Here is a 15512-nt window from a genome sequence, read left to right as displayed (position 1 = left end):
CATATTTAATCACTGTGGGATTTGTTTTTCTGTATAGTTTAAAATATAATTTCATCTTTTTCTACATAGCTAATCAAGTATCCCAGTCTTTCCTCATGAATTTATAATATTATACATGGGTCTTTTTCTAAGATGTTTTTTGTCCCTGTGGTCTTTTTGCCCCTCTTCCTGTTTTAATAACATACAGAGTTTTAATTACAGTATCTCTGTAACAATTAGCATAGTATATGAAAATATCTGGAAAAAAAAGTTCCTCAATTAAAAAAACTTTCTGGTGGTCTGGTCACTTTATTCTTCCTTGTAAATTTATTGATCATCTTGTAAAGTCTCTGAAAAACCATGTCAAGAGCTTGGTTGAAGTTGCATTAAATTTATAGATTAAATTTGGGAGAATTAACATTTCTTCAACATTGATATTTTTTCATCCCCAAATTTTCCTATTTACTTGAGACTTACGTTCTTTTCTTGGTATGAGCTCATGTTAGTTCTAGGTACCATATAGGTTTTGTTGTCATAAAGGTTCTTATTTTGTTTAGTAAGCACTTAGATATACTGATTACGATATTTCAGGCACAATTCTAAGCACTTTACAAGTATAAACTCACTTAATTCTTAAAATAACCTTATCAGATAGGAACTGTTACCACATTTAACACATGAGAAAACTGAGGCATTGAATGGTTGAGTAATTTGCTCAAGGTCACACAGGTAGTAAGTGGCAGAGACAGATACAAACTTTGGGCAATCTGGCTCGAGTGTTAATGCTTTTAACCACTCTATCATGCTGCCTGTATCTGCTTTTTGGTTTTTTTTTGAGACAGGGTCTTGCTTTGTTGCCCAGGCTGGAGAGCGATGGTGTGATCTCGGCTCACTGCAACCTCTGCCTCCCAGGTTCAAGCAATTCTCCTGCCTCAGCCTCCTGAGCAGCTGGGATTACAGGCGCCCACCACCACGCCTGACTGATTTTTGTATTTTTAGTAGAGATGGGGTTTTGCCATGTTGGCCAGGCTGCTCTTGAACTCCTGACCTCAGGTGATCCGCCTGCCTTGGCCTGCCAAAGTGCTGGGATTATGGGCATGAATCACCTCACTCGGCCCTGTATGTTTTAAAATAATGTTTTCTAATTTGGGGTGTTGGAGATAGGAATACTGTTGATTTTTGTATATTGGTCTTATATCTGTCAAGGTTAGCACTCATTAGTTCTAGTAGTTCATCAATGTTAATAAGCATTGACTACAAAAACATTTATATGTGCATACACACATATATACACTGCTATAGTTTCTACGTTTGTCCCCTCCAAATCTCATGCCAAAATTCGATCCCCAGTGTTGGAGGTGGAGTCTAATGGGAGGTGAGTGGGTCATGGAGATGGATCCCTCAATAGTAGATGAATGCCCTCTGGAAAAGCCGGGGGTAGGAGGGGAGGGGAGTGAGTTCTTACTCTATTACTTCTTTTGAGAGCTGAGTGCTAAGAAGAGTCCCACTAACACCGTCTCCTTCCTGTCTCACCATGTGATCTCTGCATGGGCCAGCTCCCCTTCTTCTTCCATGAGGGGAAGCAGCTTGAGGCCCTCACCAGATGCCAAGTCTTCAACTTTTCTAGACATCAGAATCAACCAAATAAACATTTTTTTCTTTATAAATTACACAGTCTCAGGTATTCCTTTATAGCAACACTAAGTAGACTATGACATGCAGAAACATTTGTATAATTATCTTTAGGTGATACAGGTATATTTTTAGATATATATCTTAAGAGTCTTAGAGATACGCACAAGGCAACATGTAGAAACATGCTCACTGAAATATTTTTTAACTATACCAGCAGTTAAAAGGAATGACTAGATTGGGAGATACCAACATAGAAACATAAAAAAGAAAATATTAAGTGAAAAAGGAAAATTCAAATGTATGTACGTTTATAAATGTACCATTTATGAAAATTTTTAGTACTACATGAAACAGTTACAAGTGTTCTTTATGGATCCATATGTAAACCTTATAACTTTTTTAGAGTAATTTGACTATATCTACTAACATCCCCACAAGCTAGGCCAGGCGTGGTGGCTCACGCCTGTAATCCCAGCACTTTGGGAGGCAAAGGCGGGTGGATCACCTGAGGTCAGGAGTTCGAGACCAGCCTGGTCAACATTGTGTAACCCCCTAAAATTACAAAAAATTAGCCAGGTGTGGTAGCAGGTACCTGTAATCCTGACTACTTAGGAGGCTGAGGCAGGGGAATTGCTTGAACCTGTGAGGCCGAGGTTGCATTGAGCTGAGGTTTTGCCATTGTACTCTAGCCTGGGCAAAAAGAGTGAAACTCTGTCAAAAAAAAAAAAAAAAAAAAAAAAAAAAAGCACAAGCCTGTTTACCCAAATATCCCACTAGTAGGAATTTATCTCATAAATATAATTGCAAAAGTACATTGATGTATCTCTCTCTCTCTCTCTCTCTCTGTGTGTGTGTGTGTGTGTATATATATATATATATTTTTTTTTTTTTTTTTGAGACGGAGTTTCACTCTTTCACCCAGGCTGGAGTGCAGTGGCGTGATCTCAGCTCACTGCAGCCTCCGACTCCTGGGTTCAAGTGATTCTCCTGCCTCAGCCTCTGGAGTAGCTGGAATTACAGGCACCCGCAACCACTCCCGGCTAATTTTTGTATTTTTAGTAGAGACAGGATTTCACCATGTTGGCCAGGCTGGTCTTGAACTCCTGACCTCAAGTGATCTGCCCACCTTGGCCTCCCAAAGTGCTGGGATTACAGGTGTGAGCCACTGAGCCCGGCCTTTTGATATATATCTATATAAGCAAGTATGTTGCAGGATTGTTAGAAATAGCAGCAAACTGTATAAACAACTGAAATAATGAAGACACTGGCCAAAGACAAATCTATATAAAAGTTACTGTGTACCTATTTTATTGAGGCATATTTGTATATGCCAATGGGGAATGACCTTCAAGATATTTTACATAGAAAAGAGGAAGCTATAGAATAGTATGTATAGTATGATCTCATTTGTGTTAATTTATACATGTAAATGTAAACACATGCTGGGAAGATATAAACCTCACTCATGATAGTGATTGTCTATGGAAGGGATGGTGGGGAAGTGGAATTTAGGTTTACTGATCTAAGACAGTTTTAGCTTTTGTGCTTTTTTCCCCCAACAAATTTATTCATTTATTTATTTTTATTTATTTATTTTTTTGAGGTGGAGCCTCACTCTGTTGCCCAGGCTGGACTGCAGTGGTGCATTCTCGGCTCACTGCAACTTCCACCTCCTGGGTTCAAGCAATTCTCCTGCCTCAGCCTCCCAAGTTGCTGGGATTACAGGCGTGTACCACCACGTCCAGCTAATTTTTGTATTTTTGGTAGAAACAGGGTTTCACCATGTTGGCCAGTCTGGTCTCGAATTCCTGACCTCAGGTGGTCTGCCTGCCTCAGCCTCCCAAAGTGCTGGGATTATAGGTGGGAACCACCTTTTGTGTGTTTTCTTTTCCTTTTAAATTTTTAAATTTTTCTTTTCTTTCTTTCTTTCTTTTTTTTTTTTTTTTTTTTTGAGATAGAATCTTGCTCTGTCAGCCAGGCTAGAATACAGTAGTGCAATCTTAGCTCACTGCAATCTCCGCCATTGGGGTTCAAGTGATTCTCGTGTCAGCCTCCCGAGTAGCTGGGATGACAAGCACCCACCACCACACCTGACTAATTTTTGTATTTTTAGTAAAGACAGGGTTTTGTCATATTGGCCAGGCTGGTCTGGAACTCCTGACCTCAAGTGATGTGCCTACTTTAGCCTCCCAAAGTGCTGGGATTACAGGCATAAGCCATGTTTTATTTCTTTTCTTTAAAAACTCAATATAATTTAATTTTAGGGGTTGCCAGAATCTAGTGTTTGTTATAATGTGATATGAAATCTCTACATTTTTGGTTTTCTCAAAGGCTAACTTTTTGCTCAGAAGATGTGTAGAACATTTCAGAGGCCTGGCATGGCTCATGCCTGTAATCTCAGTACTTTGGGGGACTGAGGCAGTAGGATCATTTGAGCCCAGGGGTTGAAGATCATCTTGGGCAACTGGATTAGTCTGTTCTCACACTGCTGATAAAGACATACCTGAGACTGGGTAATTTATAAAGGAAAGAGGTTTAATTGACTCACAGTTCAGCATAGCTGGGAGGCCTTAGGAAAGTTACAATCATGGCGGAAGGGGAAGCAAACATGTGAGTCTTCACATGGTGGCAACAAGAAGAAGTGCCAAGCAAAAGGGAGAAAAGTTCCTTATAAAACCATCAGATCTCGTGAGAACTCACTCACTATCACGAGAACAGCATGAGGGTAACCATCCCCATGATTCAATTACCTCCCACCAGCTTCCTCCCACAACACATAGGGATTATGGGAACTACAGTTCAAGATGAGATTTGACTGGGGACACAGCCAAACCATATCAGCAACATGGCGAGACCCCATCTCTACAGAAAATAAAAAAAATTGCCTGGGTGTGGTGGCTCACACTTGTGGTCCCAGACTACTTGGGAGACTGAGGCAGGACTGCTTGAGCCCAGGAGGTTGAGGCTGCAGTGAGCTGTGATCACACCACTGCACTCCTGACAGGGCAACAGAGTGAAACGCTGTCTCAAGAAGAAAAAAAAAAACATTTCAGAAATTTCCGGAAGGTTTACATCTATATTTAGTATGGTTGACATTTTGAAAACCAGTAAGTTGAGAAACTGACGATGTAACTTAACTTGCAAAGTAGGTGTGCCTTTTTGTCTCAAAGTTTCCATCAAAATTCAGTTTCTTTTTTCTGATACTTCAATCCTTGAGAACAGAGAACATCTGCATATTTACTGGATTAAAATTTCAAACCCTAACATCATTAATATACCAAGATGTTTTAGTGTACTCATCTTTATCACCAAGTGTTGAGTTGATCAGTATTCCCTAATTTTTCTTCAGAGAATCACATGAATGATTTTCTCTTCAATTTCCCAAAATATATCTCCATACCAAGTTACATGTTCTATAGTTTTATGTTTTTAATGAACCGTGTAGTTAAAATCATTCTGTTTTAATACTTGTACTTGCATGGCTATAAAATTTCTACTCTTGATGTTTTTATATGTGACTATTTCTAGGATCTGAAGAAGATGATGAAGTTGTGGCAATGATTAAGGAATTGTTAGATACTAGAATACGGTATGTACTCCTCTCTCTACCCGAATTCAAGTGCTTTGGAGGCATTTTTCATTATAGCAATACAGTTTTAATTGGCCATGAGATTATAGTAGATTTTCAAAATAAGTGCAAATTAATGTAAACCGCAGCAGGTAACCATGACAATCGAATTTAAAGCCTGTATCTTCACTACATTTGCTCAAAATTTTAAAACACCCAATGTATTTAAACATATTCAATGAAGAAATGTATTCTACACAGTCTCAATTTAGATTCGATATTGTTATAATACCAAATTTCTTAAAAAGAAAAAAAAAAGACTGAATGTTTGGAAAGGTTGTGAAGAGAGAATGAGTACCTATTTTCAGTGTATTGCCCATACAGAATAAATTTAAATGAGTGGAGAACAGCAGGCTTCTACTTTTGCTTGTAGCAGACCAACAGTCATGCTGAGAACTCCCAGAAAAGCTGGATAAAGTACAGTAAAAAGAATTTGTTTGAAAGCATTAGATAGCTGCCAAAGCAAGCAAGATTTGAGGTGCCAAGATCCTGAAGAGAAGGGAAGCTCACTGAGTTTTCCCTTCAGGCATTTGCTGTACCTTGCTACATAGCTAGGGTAGAAGAAGCTGGGCAGAGGGCAGCTGCTAAGAATCGGAGAAACCATTGGGCTTTCAGAAAATTTCTTTAGATGGGAAGACAAAAATTAAAATTCTGGGTTATCAGTGAAATCTTGATTTCAAGGACCAAGATCCTAGAAAGTAGGGAAGTTAAGAAAAGTAAGCCTATAGTTGTTTTTCTTTTTTTATACTTTAAGTTCTAGGGTACATGTGCACAACGTGCAGGTTTGTTACATATGTATACATGTGCCATGTTGGTGTGCTGCACCCATTAACTCGTCATTTACATTAGGTATATCTCCTAATGCTATCCCTTCCCCCTCCCCCAACCCCACAACAGGTGCCGGTGTGTGATGTTCCCCTTCCTGTGTCCAAGAGTTCTCATTGTTCAATTCCCACCTATGAGTGAGAACATGCGGTGTTTGGTTTTCTGTTCTTGAGATAGTTTTTTTTATTTTAAGACGGAGTCTCGCTCTGTTGCCCAGGCTGGAGTGCAATCTCAGTTCACTACAGCCTCGCCTCCCAGGTTCAAGCAGTTCTTCACATTCAGCCTCCTGAGTAGCTGGGATTACAGGCACGTGCCACCACACCCAGCTAATTTTTGTATTTTTTGGAAGAGATGGGATTCTACCATGTTGGCCAGGCTGTTCTTGAACTCCTGACCTCGTGATCCACACACCTCAACCTCCCAAAGTGCTGGGATTACAGATGTGAGCCACAGCACCCAGCCAAGTAAGCCTATAGTTAGTAACAATGTATTCTTGAAAATTGTGGCTTGGCGCGGTGGCTCACGCCTGTAATCCCAGTACTTTGGGAGGCCAAGGCGGTTGGATCACCTAAGGTCAGGAGTTCAAGACCAGCCTGGCCAACATGTTGAAACCTCATCTCTACTAAAAATACAAAAATTAGCCAGGCGTAGTGGTGGGCATCTGTAATCCCAGCTACTATGGAGACTGAGGTAGGAGAATTGCTTGAACCCAGGAGGCAGAGGTTGTAGTCAGCCAAGATTGCGCCATTGCACTCCAGCCTGGGTGACGAGCAAAACTCCTTCTCAAAAAAAAAAAAAAATTGCTAAGACAGTAGTTATTAAGTTCTTGACACAAAAAACAGGTATGTGAGGTAATGTATAAGTTAATTAGCTTGATTTAGTCATTCCATGGTGTATACAGATTTTTTTTTGAGACGGAGTCTTGCTCTGTCACCCAGGCTGGAGTGCTGCGTGATCTCGGCTGACTGCAACCTCTGCCTCCCGGGTAGAAGTGATTCTCCTGCCTCAGCCTCCTGAGTAGCTGGGATTACAGGTATGTACCACCACACCCAGCTAATTTTTGTAGTTTTAGTAGAGACAGGATTTTGCCATGTTGTCCAGGATGGTGATAGGTGATCTACCCTCCTCGGCATCCCAAAGTGCCGGGATTACAGGCATGGGCCACCGCACCCGGCCTGCATATTTCAAAACATCATGTTGTACGTGTAAATATCTATAATTTTTCTGAATTAAGAATAATTAATTGGAGGCCGGGCACGATGGCTCACGCCTGTAATCCCAGCACTTTGGGAGGCCGAGGTGGGTGGATCATGAGATCAGGTGATCGAGAGAATCCTGGCTAACACGGCAAAACCCTGTCTCTACTAAAAATACAAGAAATTAGCTGGGCGTGGTGGTGGTTGCCTGTAGTCCCAGCTACTCGGGAGGCTGAGGCAGGAAAATGGTGTGAACCCGGGAGGCTGAGCTTGCAGTGAGCCGAGATCATGCTACTGCACACCAGCCTGGGTGACAGAGTGAGACTCCACCAAAAAAAAAAAAAAGAAAAAGAACAATTAATTGGCTGGGCAGGGTGGCTCATGCCTGTAATCCCAGCACTCTGGGAGGCTGAGGCAGGTGGATCACCTGGGGTCAGGAGTTCAAGACCAGCCTGGCCAACATGGCAAAACTGTGTCTCTACTAAAAAATACAAAAATGAGCCAGGTGTGGTGGCACACTTCTATAATCTCAGCTACATGGGAGGCTGAGGCATGAGAATCACTTGAACCTGGGAGGTGGAGGTTGCAGTGAGTCAAGATTGTGTCACTGTACTCCAGCCTGGGTGCAATACAGTAAGACTCTGTCTCAAAACAAAACAAAACAAAACAAAAAAACCCACAATAATAATTACTTAAAAAAGAAAAGTAATCCTAACACTCAGATTTTCCCCTTAAGGCAATTACTTATTGTAGCAGCTATGTAAAAGAGGCTAAAGAAGTATTTAAAAAAAAAAAAAAAGGTAGCTGGAAGGCAGAGCAGACTTTTAACAGTCTTACGGTGCTGGGGTGGGGGACAAAAATTGGAGTTTAGACTCTGTCAGGGAGGTTGGGTCTTGAGAAACATCCAAGTCTGGCTGGGTGCGGTGTCTCATGCCTGTAATCTGAGCATTTTGGGAGGCCAAGGTGGGTGGATCACTTGAGGTAAGAAGTTTGAGACCAGCCTGGCCAACATGGTGAAACTCCGTCTCTGTGAAAAATCCCAGCTACTCCGGTAGCTGAGGCAGGAGAATTGCTTGAACTGCAAGCAAAGGCAGAGGTTGCAGTGCGTCAAGATTGCACCATTGTACTCTAGCCTGGGCAACAGAGCGAGATGGTCTCAAAAAAAAAAAAAATTCTAAGCTCTTGGTGATTAGGCTCCCCGGAGAATTATACTCTTGAAATGAAGGCACATCAGAGGTATAGTAAGCTTACAACACTGTAGGCCAGTATTAAGTCAGTTTAATTCCAGAGTAGATGAGCTGTTGACAAAACATAAGATTAATCCTTTTTTTTAAATTGTTGTTATTTTTTAAGATAGGGTCTCGCTTTCCTGCCCAGGCTGGAGTGCAGTAGCATGCTCATGGCTCCTTGTATCCTCAGCTTCCCAGGCTCTAGTGATCCTCCCACCTTGGCCATCTGAGTAGCTGGAACTACAGGTATGTGCCACCATGCCCAGCTAATTTTTGTATTTTTTGTAGAGATGGGGTTTCCCCGTGTTCCCCAGGCTGGTCTCAAACTCCTGGACTCAGGTGATCCATCTGCCTCAGTCTCCCAAAGTGCTGGGATTATAGGAGTGAGCCACAGCACCCAACCAGGTGAATCCTTTCTGATTAAATATAATCCGAGGTCACTTCAGTGTTTCATACACAGTGTTCATAATTCAGTCAGATATTGCTAGGCATATCTAGAAACTAAACCAAGGGAAAGTAAAACAGATTCATAGGTAACCTAGATATTGGAGTCATCATAGTGTTTTAAAAACTGTGATTAAACTAAAAAATAGCAAGATGAAGAATTTCATTAGAGAACTGGAATCTATAAAAAAAAAGAATTAGTGGTCGGGTGCAGTGGCTCACGCCTGTAATCCCAGCACTTTGGAAGGCCGAGGTGGGTGGATCACGAGGTCAGGAGATCGAGACCATCCTGGCTAACACAGTGAAACCCCGTCTCCACTAAAAATACAAAAAATTAGCCAGGCGTGGTGGCGGGTGCCTGTAGTCCTAGCTACTCAGGAGGCTGAGGCAGGAGAATGGTTTGAACCTGGGAGGTGGAGCTTGCAGTGAGCCGAGATCACGCCACTGCACTCCAGCCTGGGTGACAGAGTGAGACCCCATCTCGAAAAAAAAAAAAAAAGAAAAAGAATTAGTAACCCTGGAACTAAAATTATAATGACTGAACTTAAGAACTCATTAGATTAGGTTAACATTAGATTGGACATAGTTGAAGAGAAGATTAGTATACTGGAATTTAAGTCAGTAGAAAATATTCAGCCTGAAGCACAGGGAGAGAAGAGAATAGAAGATATAGGAAAGAAGCATAAGATGATGGGCATGGTGCTCATGCCTATAATCCCAGCACTTTGGGAGGCTGAGGTAGGAGGATTGCTTGAGCTCAGAAGTTAGAGACAACCCTGGCAACATAGTGAGACCTTGTCTCTACAAAAAATTAAAAAATTAGGTGGGTGTGGTGGTGTGCACCTGTAGTCTCAGCTGTTTGTGAGGCGGGAAGATTGCTTGAGCTGGGGAGGTTGAGGCTGCAGTGGACTGTGATCACACCATTGCACTCTGGTCAAGGAGACAGAACAAGACCCTGTCTCACCAAAAAAAAAAAAAAAAAAAAAAAAGCAAACTTACGGAGGGGAGAAATAGAATAAAAAATACTTCATCAATCCAAAATGATATAAAATAGGAAACAGCAAATGGTAATATAAACTCAAAAGTATTGGCATTTAAATGACAATGGTTTGATGTACAAAAATAAGATTGTCAAATTGGATGTGAAAAAACAAAACCAACTGTATACTGCTTAGAAGAAATGTAGGTGCCAGGCATGGTGGCTCATGCCTATAATCCTAGCATTTTGGGAGGCCGAGGTGGTAGATTGCTTGAGCCCAGGAATTTGAGACCAGCCTGGGCAACATAGTGAGACCCCATCTCTACAACAAAAGAGAAAGAGAAAGAAAGAGAGAGGGAGGAAGAAAGGAAGTAAGGAAGGAGGGAGGGAGGGAGGGGAAAAGAAAAGAGAAAAGTAAAGAAATAGAATATTTGTATGACCTTCGGGTAGGCAATTTTTTTTCCCCCAATGGGACACAAGAAATCAGATAAAGACCGGGCGCGGTGGCTTACACCTGTAATACCAGCACTTTGAGAGGCCGACGCGAGTGGATCACCTGAGGTTGGGAGTTTGAGACCACCCTGACTAACATGGAGAAATCTTCTCTCTACTAAAAATATAAAAAATTAGCCAGGCATGGTGGTGGGCGCCTGTAATCCCAGCTACTCGGGAGGCTGAGGCAGAAGAATCTCTTGAACCCAGGAGGCAGAGGTTTTGGTGAGCTGAGATCGCACCATTGCACCCCAGCCTGGGAAAAAAGAGCAAAACCCCACAAAAAAAAAAAAAAAAAAAAAAAAAATCAGATAAAAGTCAAGGAAGATACATATAAATTGGACCACAGTAAAATTGTGACTCTCTCTTCATCAGAAGATGCCATTGGCTGGGCACAGTGGCTTATGCCTATAATTCCACCTACTTAAGAGGCTGAGGCAGGGGAAGCTTCCTTGAGTCTAGGAGTTTTAGGTAGCATTGAGTGGGCTGTGATCATGCCACTGTATTCCAGCCTATGTGACAAAGCGAGATGGTTAAAAAGTGCCATTTGTAGTCAAAAGGCAAGGTACAGATGAGAAGATATTTACAGTGTTTATATGACAGAATATATAAATAACTTGTACAAATTGGTAAGAAAAAGACAATCAGAGACTGCAGCAAGTACTTCGCAAAAGATAATCAAATAGCGGCTGGGCATGGTGGCTCACACCCGTAATCCCAGCACTTTGGGAGGCTTAGGTGAGCAGATCACTTGAGGTCAGGAGTTCAAGATCAGCCTGGCCAACATGGTAAGACCCCGTCTCTACTAAAAATACAAAAAAAAATTAGCCGGGGGTATTGGTGCATGCCTGTAATCCCAGCTATCTGGGAAGCTGATGCAGGAGAATCACCTGTACCCCGGAGGCGGAGGTTGCAGTGAGTTGAGATCGTGCCACTGCACTCCAGCCTGGGCAACAGAGTGAGACTCTGTCTCTGAAAAAAAAAGGAAAAAAAATAAGTAGCCACTAAACATGAAAAAGTACTTAACCTCATTAGTTATTATGAATATTCAAACTATAATTAAATATTAGTACAAATCCAGTAGAATAGTTAAAACTATTAAGACTGACAACACCAATTGTTGGTGAGGATGTGGAGCAACAGAAACTCTCATACACTGCTGGTGGAAATGTAAGTTTATATAACTGGAAAACTATATGGCAGTATTTATTAAATCTCAACATATTCATACTCTTCATTCAGCAATTTCACTTTCAGGTATATTCCCAGTAGTAATATATATGCATACCAAAAGACATTTCGAAGAATCTTTATAACTGTACTATTTGTAAAAGCCAAAACCTAGTATTAACCTAAATGTCCATCAACAGTAGAATGGATAAATTCTGGTATATGTGCTTAATGGAATACTATGCAGCAGTGAGAGTAAATGACCTAGTACTATACTCAGCAACATAGATGAATCTCACAAAGAGCACAGGAAGCCAGATACAAAAGGGTAATTCTACGTGATTTATAAATAGAATTTATATTTGTAAATTATAAAGTTCAGAGACTGGCAAAACTCATCAGTGGTGATACGAATTAGGATAATGGCTGCATTTTGGTTGTGGGGAGTGATTGGAAGGAAGCCCAAAGGGGACTTCTGGAGGTGTGGTGTTTTTCTTGGTTTGGGTGGTTATAAATGTGTGTTCACTTTGTGAAACCTTAGTGAACTGTACATACAGGATTTAAGCATTTTTCTCTGTTAATGTTGTATTTCAATGAAAAGTTTACCTGAAAATTAAGCTAGCATATGACAGTCTCCCTTTCCCTTCACTCAAAACAAGTGACTGAGTATGTTTTAGGTAATCACAATAATTATTAGGAAATTTGAAATGTTAAGTGCTTTAAAATATCGTTTTATTTTAAAAAGTTTTCTTTAGAGATGGGGTCTCGCTGTGTCACCCAGGCTGGGGTGCAGTGATTTGATAATAGCTCACTGCAGCTTCCAACTCCTGGGCTCAAGCAGTCTCCTACCTTGGCCTCTCAAATTGCTGCGATTATAGGTGTGAGCCACCATGCCCAGCCTTAAAAAGATATTAGTAAGCAAGATCAAATGTGGTAAGTGGAGGAAATATTTGTATGAGTGAATTTTGGTATTTTACCTGAGATTTTAAAAAATTAATTATAAATAAAACTTAGCCACAGTTATTATTCTCTATTATAAAAGTAGCTTTAACTTTGTGAATTTTACTAATATAAAATGTAAGCTCTGAGCTGTTATTAAATTTTTTCAATGAAAACTTGTATTTTAAAGACTATGTCATAAATATGCTTTGACCTCACAGGCCAACTGTGCAGGAAGATGGAGGGGATGTAATCTACAAAGGCTTTGAAGATGGCATCGTACAGCTGAAACTCCAGGGTTCTTGTACTAGCTGTCCTAGTTCAATCATTACTCTGAAAAATGGAATTCAGAACATGCTGCAGTTTTATATTCCAGAGGTAGAAGGCGTAGAACAGGTATGCCAATATTATATGACAGGTCTAGATTTTTTTTTCATTTTTTTCTTTTTCTTTGTAGATACAAAGGCTGGAAATAGATGTTAAGGCAAGTATTTGAAAAGAAATTCATGACCTAGCTTTTTCTTCAAGGGTTAGATTTTTGTGTTGCAATTTTTATCAGACTTGAAGTCTCTTATTTTAGAAGTAACTTTAGGCCGGGCACAGTGGCTCACACCTGTAATCCCAGCACTTTGGGAGGCTCAGGTGGGCGGATCTCCTGAGGTAGGGAGTTCCAGACCAGCCTGACCAACGTGGAGAAAACCCTTTCTCTACTAAAAATACAAAATAAGCTGGGCGTGGTGGTGCATGCCTGTAATCCCAGCTACTCGGGAGGCTGAGGCAGGAGAATTTCTTGAACCCTGGAGGCAGAGGTTGTGGTGAGTCGAGATCACGCCATTGCACTCCAGCCTGGGCAACAAGAGCAAAACTCCATCTCAAAAAAAAAAAGAAAAGAAAAAGAAGTAACTTTAGTGTTATGAGAACCTACTATGTGCCAGGCATTTTGCTCATTTCATCTTCTGGTAACACAGTGCATTAAGTCATTCCCATTTTGCACACAAGGCCACAGAGACTCAGAGGGCATATTGCTGCCCTGATTGCACAAAAATTATGAAAAAGGTTTAACATGTAACACAGTGTTTTATAGATGAGATTTAGAAATCTTTAGTGGAAGAACTCTACTACATCATATTTACCTTTTTTTTTTTTTTTTTTTTTGAGATGGAGTCTCGCTCTGTCGCCCAGGCTGGAGTGCAGTGGCCGGATCTCCTGACCTCGTGATCCGCCCATCTCGGCCTCCCAAAGTGCTGGGATTACAGGCTTGAGCCACCGCGCCCGGCCCTTTTTTTTTTTTTTTGGTAGAGACAGTTTTGCTATGTTGCCCAAGCTGGTCTTGAATTCCTGGCCTCAGGTGATCCTCCAAAAATGCTGGGATTAAGGATTAACACAACTGGCCTAATCTACGTATTCTTAAATATGCAAGCAAGAAGCCTATTAGAAATCATAGTTTGTCATTATACTGAATAGAATTCTAAAGCTTTATGTATAGCACAATATCAACATTTTTTTTTGTTTTTGCCAACATACCTAAGGAGTATAACACAGCACCTTGTCATCAGTAATAATGACTCTTAATACTGCAGTGATTCTCAACCAAAAAGCATGGCCTTATGGAGAGAGATTATCAAGGAGTGAAGGGATGTGTAGAAATTAGAAATTTCCAACCCACAGAATTTCAGGTAATTCATTCTTTTTTTTTTTTTTTGGGGGGGACAGAATCTTGTTCTGTTGCCCAGGCTGGAGTGCAGTGACATGCTATCTCGGTTCACTGCAACCTCCACCTCCCAGGTTGAAGCAGTTCCCATCCCTCAGCCTCATGAGTAGCTGGGATTACAGGCACATGCCACCATTTTTTGTATTTTGTATTTTAGTAGAGATGGGATTTCACCGTGTTGCCCAGGCTGGTTTTGAACTCCTGAGCTCAGGCAATTTGCCCGCCTCAGCCTCCCAGAGTGCTAGGATTACAGGCATGAGCCACCACGCCTGACCACCTCAGGTAATTCTGTGCCCTTAAGGGCTCCATTGGGAATCACTCATCCTTGGGTAGTATTAAAATTCATCTGTTCCACAGTGAGCAGGTCTATATAGACCTATCCCCAAAGTCTTAGGGAGCTGATGAGAGGCTGAAGAAAGAGGCTGACAAATCCAGTTGGTCAGAAAGAAACATTTAATAGGGATTGAGGAACAGAAGCCATTTATCGGGCAGCTGCAAGATGATGGATCCCTGCATTGTTACCCCCTAGACTCAGGGCTTATATAGCCTAGGAGGAATGGGTACACATGCTTCAGAAGATATGTGTAGGACAATTGAAGTCAGCCCTTCTGGAAAAGGCACGAATGCTATTTGCCTAATAGCCTATAATTTGCTTAAAGGCAAGATTTATGCTAAGTATGTGTTGTTTAGGATAACATCAAGGTTATTTTTACCTAAAGGCAGAATTAAATAGAAATCTCAGAGGCATTCCTAAAACTGAGGTTAGTAATGTGGCAGATTAGCATCCAAGATGGAGTTGCTTTAGCCTCCACACCATCGTTTTGGTCCAGTACATGCCATCTCCTCTTTGAAGTTTTTAATCAATCCCCCACTTGGAATTAAGTTCTTTTTGACAGGTCCAAAGCTTGTATTTTGGCTTTATATTTATGTGGCTTTCTGTATCTGTTTTAGCTTTATGTTTACGTGGAAGCTCCCTAAGAGACCTGAAATCATATCCAAGTCTTTGTATTCCTCTGCAACAACTAGCTGTGTGCCTTACAAATGTCCTATACATGTTTTGTATTAAGTATTTGGGAATATTATTCCAAATTAAGGAATAATTCTGCCTAAAATATGAGTTGGTTGACAAAATTTTTTGGATTGGGTATTGTTGAAATTGGTTGTAAAATATTAATTTCTTGCAAATAAATACCAATTTTTACTCAACCGAAAAGATATCCTATGAAAGAATTCTTTTTCTATTGATTGTCTCAGATCAGAGCCAGAATCTAGATTTTTTTTTTTT

General features: G+C 40.8%; 1 protein-coding gene across 6 annotated transcripts in view; it reads left to right on the top strand.

Moving 5' to 3' along the window:
- Positions 1-15512, top strand: part of NFU1 (NFU1 iron-sulfur cluster scaffold) — a 42163-nt gene that overhangs the window by 25057 nt on the left and 1594 nt on the right. For 5 of the 6 annotated variants that reach the window (XM_025353751.1, XM_025353748.1, XM_025353752.1 and 2 more), the window contains 2 exons: positions 5143-5203; positions 12738-12912. In XM_025353751.1, the coding sequence (XP_025209536.1) occupies positions 5143-5203; positions 12738-12912 (236 nt within the window). Of the gene's footprint in view, positions 1-5142; positions 5204-12737; positions 12913-14384; positions 14737-15512 lie in introns of those variants that run through there. The other variant, XM_025353749.1, reaches the window with a different exon arrangement.

The sequence above is a fragment of the Theropithecus gelada genome, chromosome 13, assembly GCF_003255815.1.
Source record: "Theropithecus gelada isolate Dixy chromosome 13, Tgel_1.0, whole genome shotgun sequence".
Taxonomy (NCBI): domain Eukaryota; kingdom Metazoa; phylum Chordata; class Mammalia; order Primates; family Cercopithecidae; genus Theropithecus; species Theropithecus gelada.
This window is presented reverse-complemented; position numbering and strand designations above follow the sequence as displayed.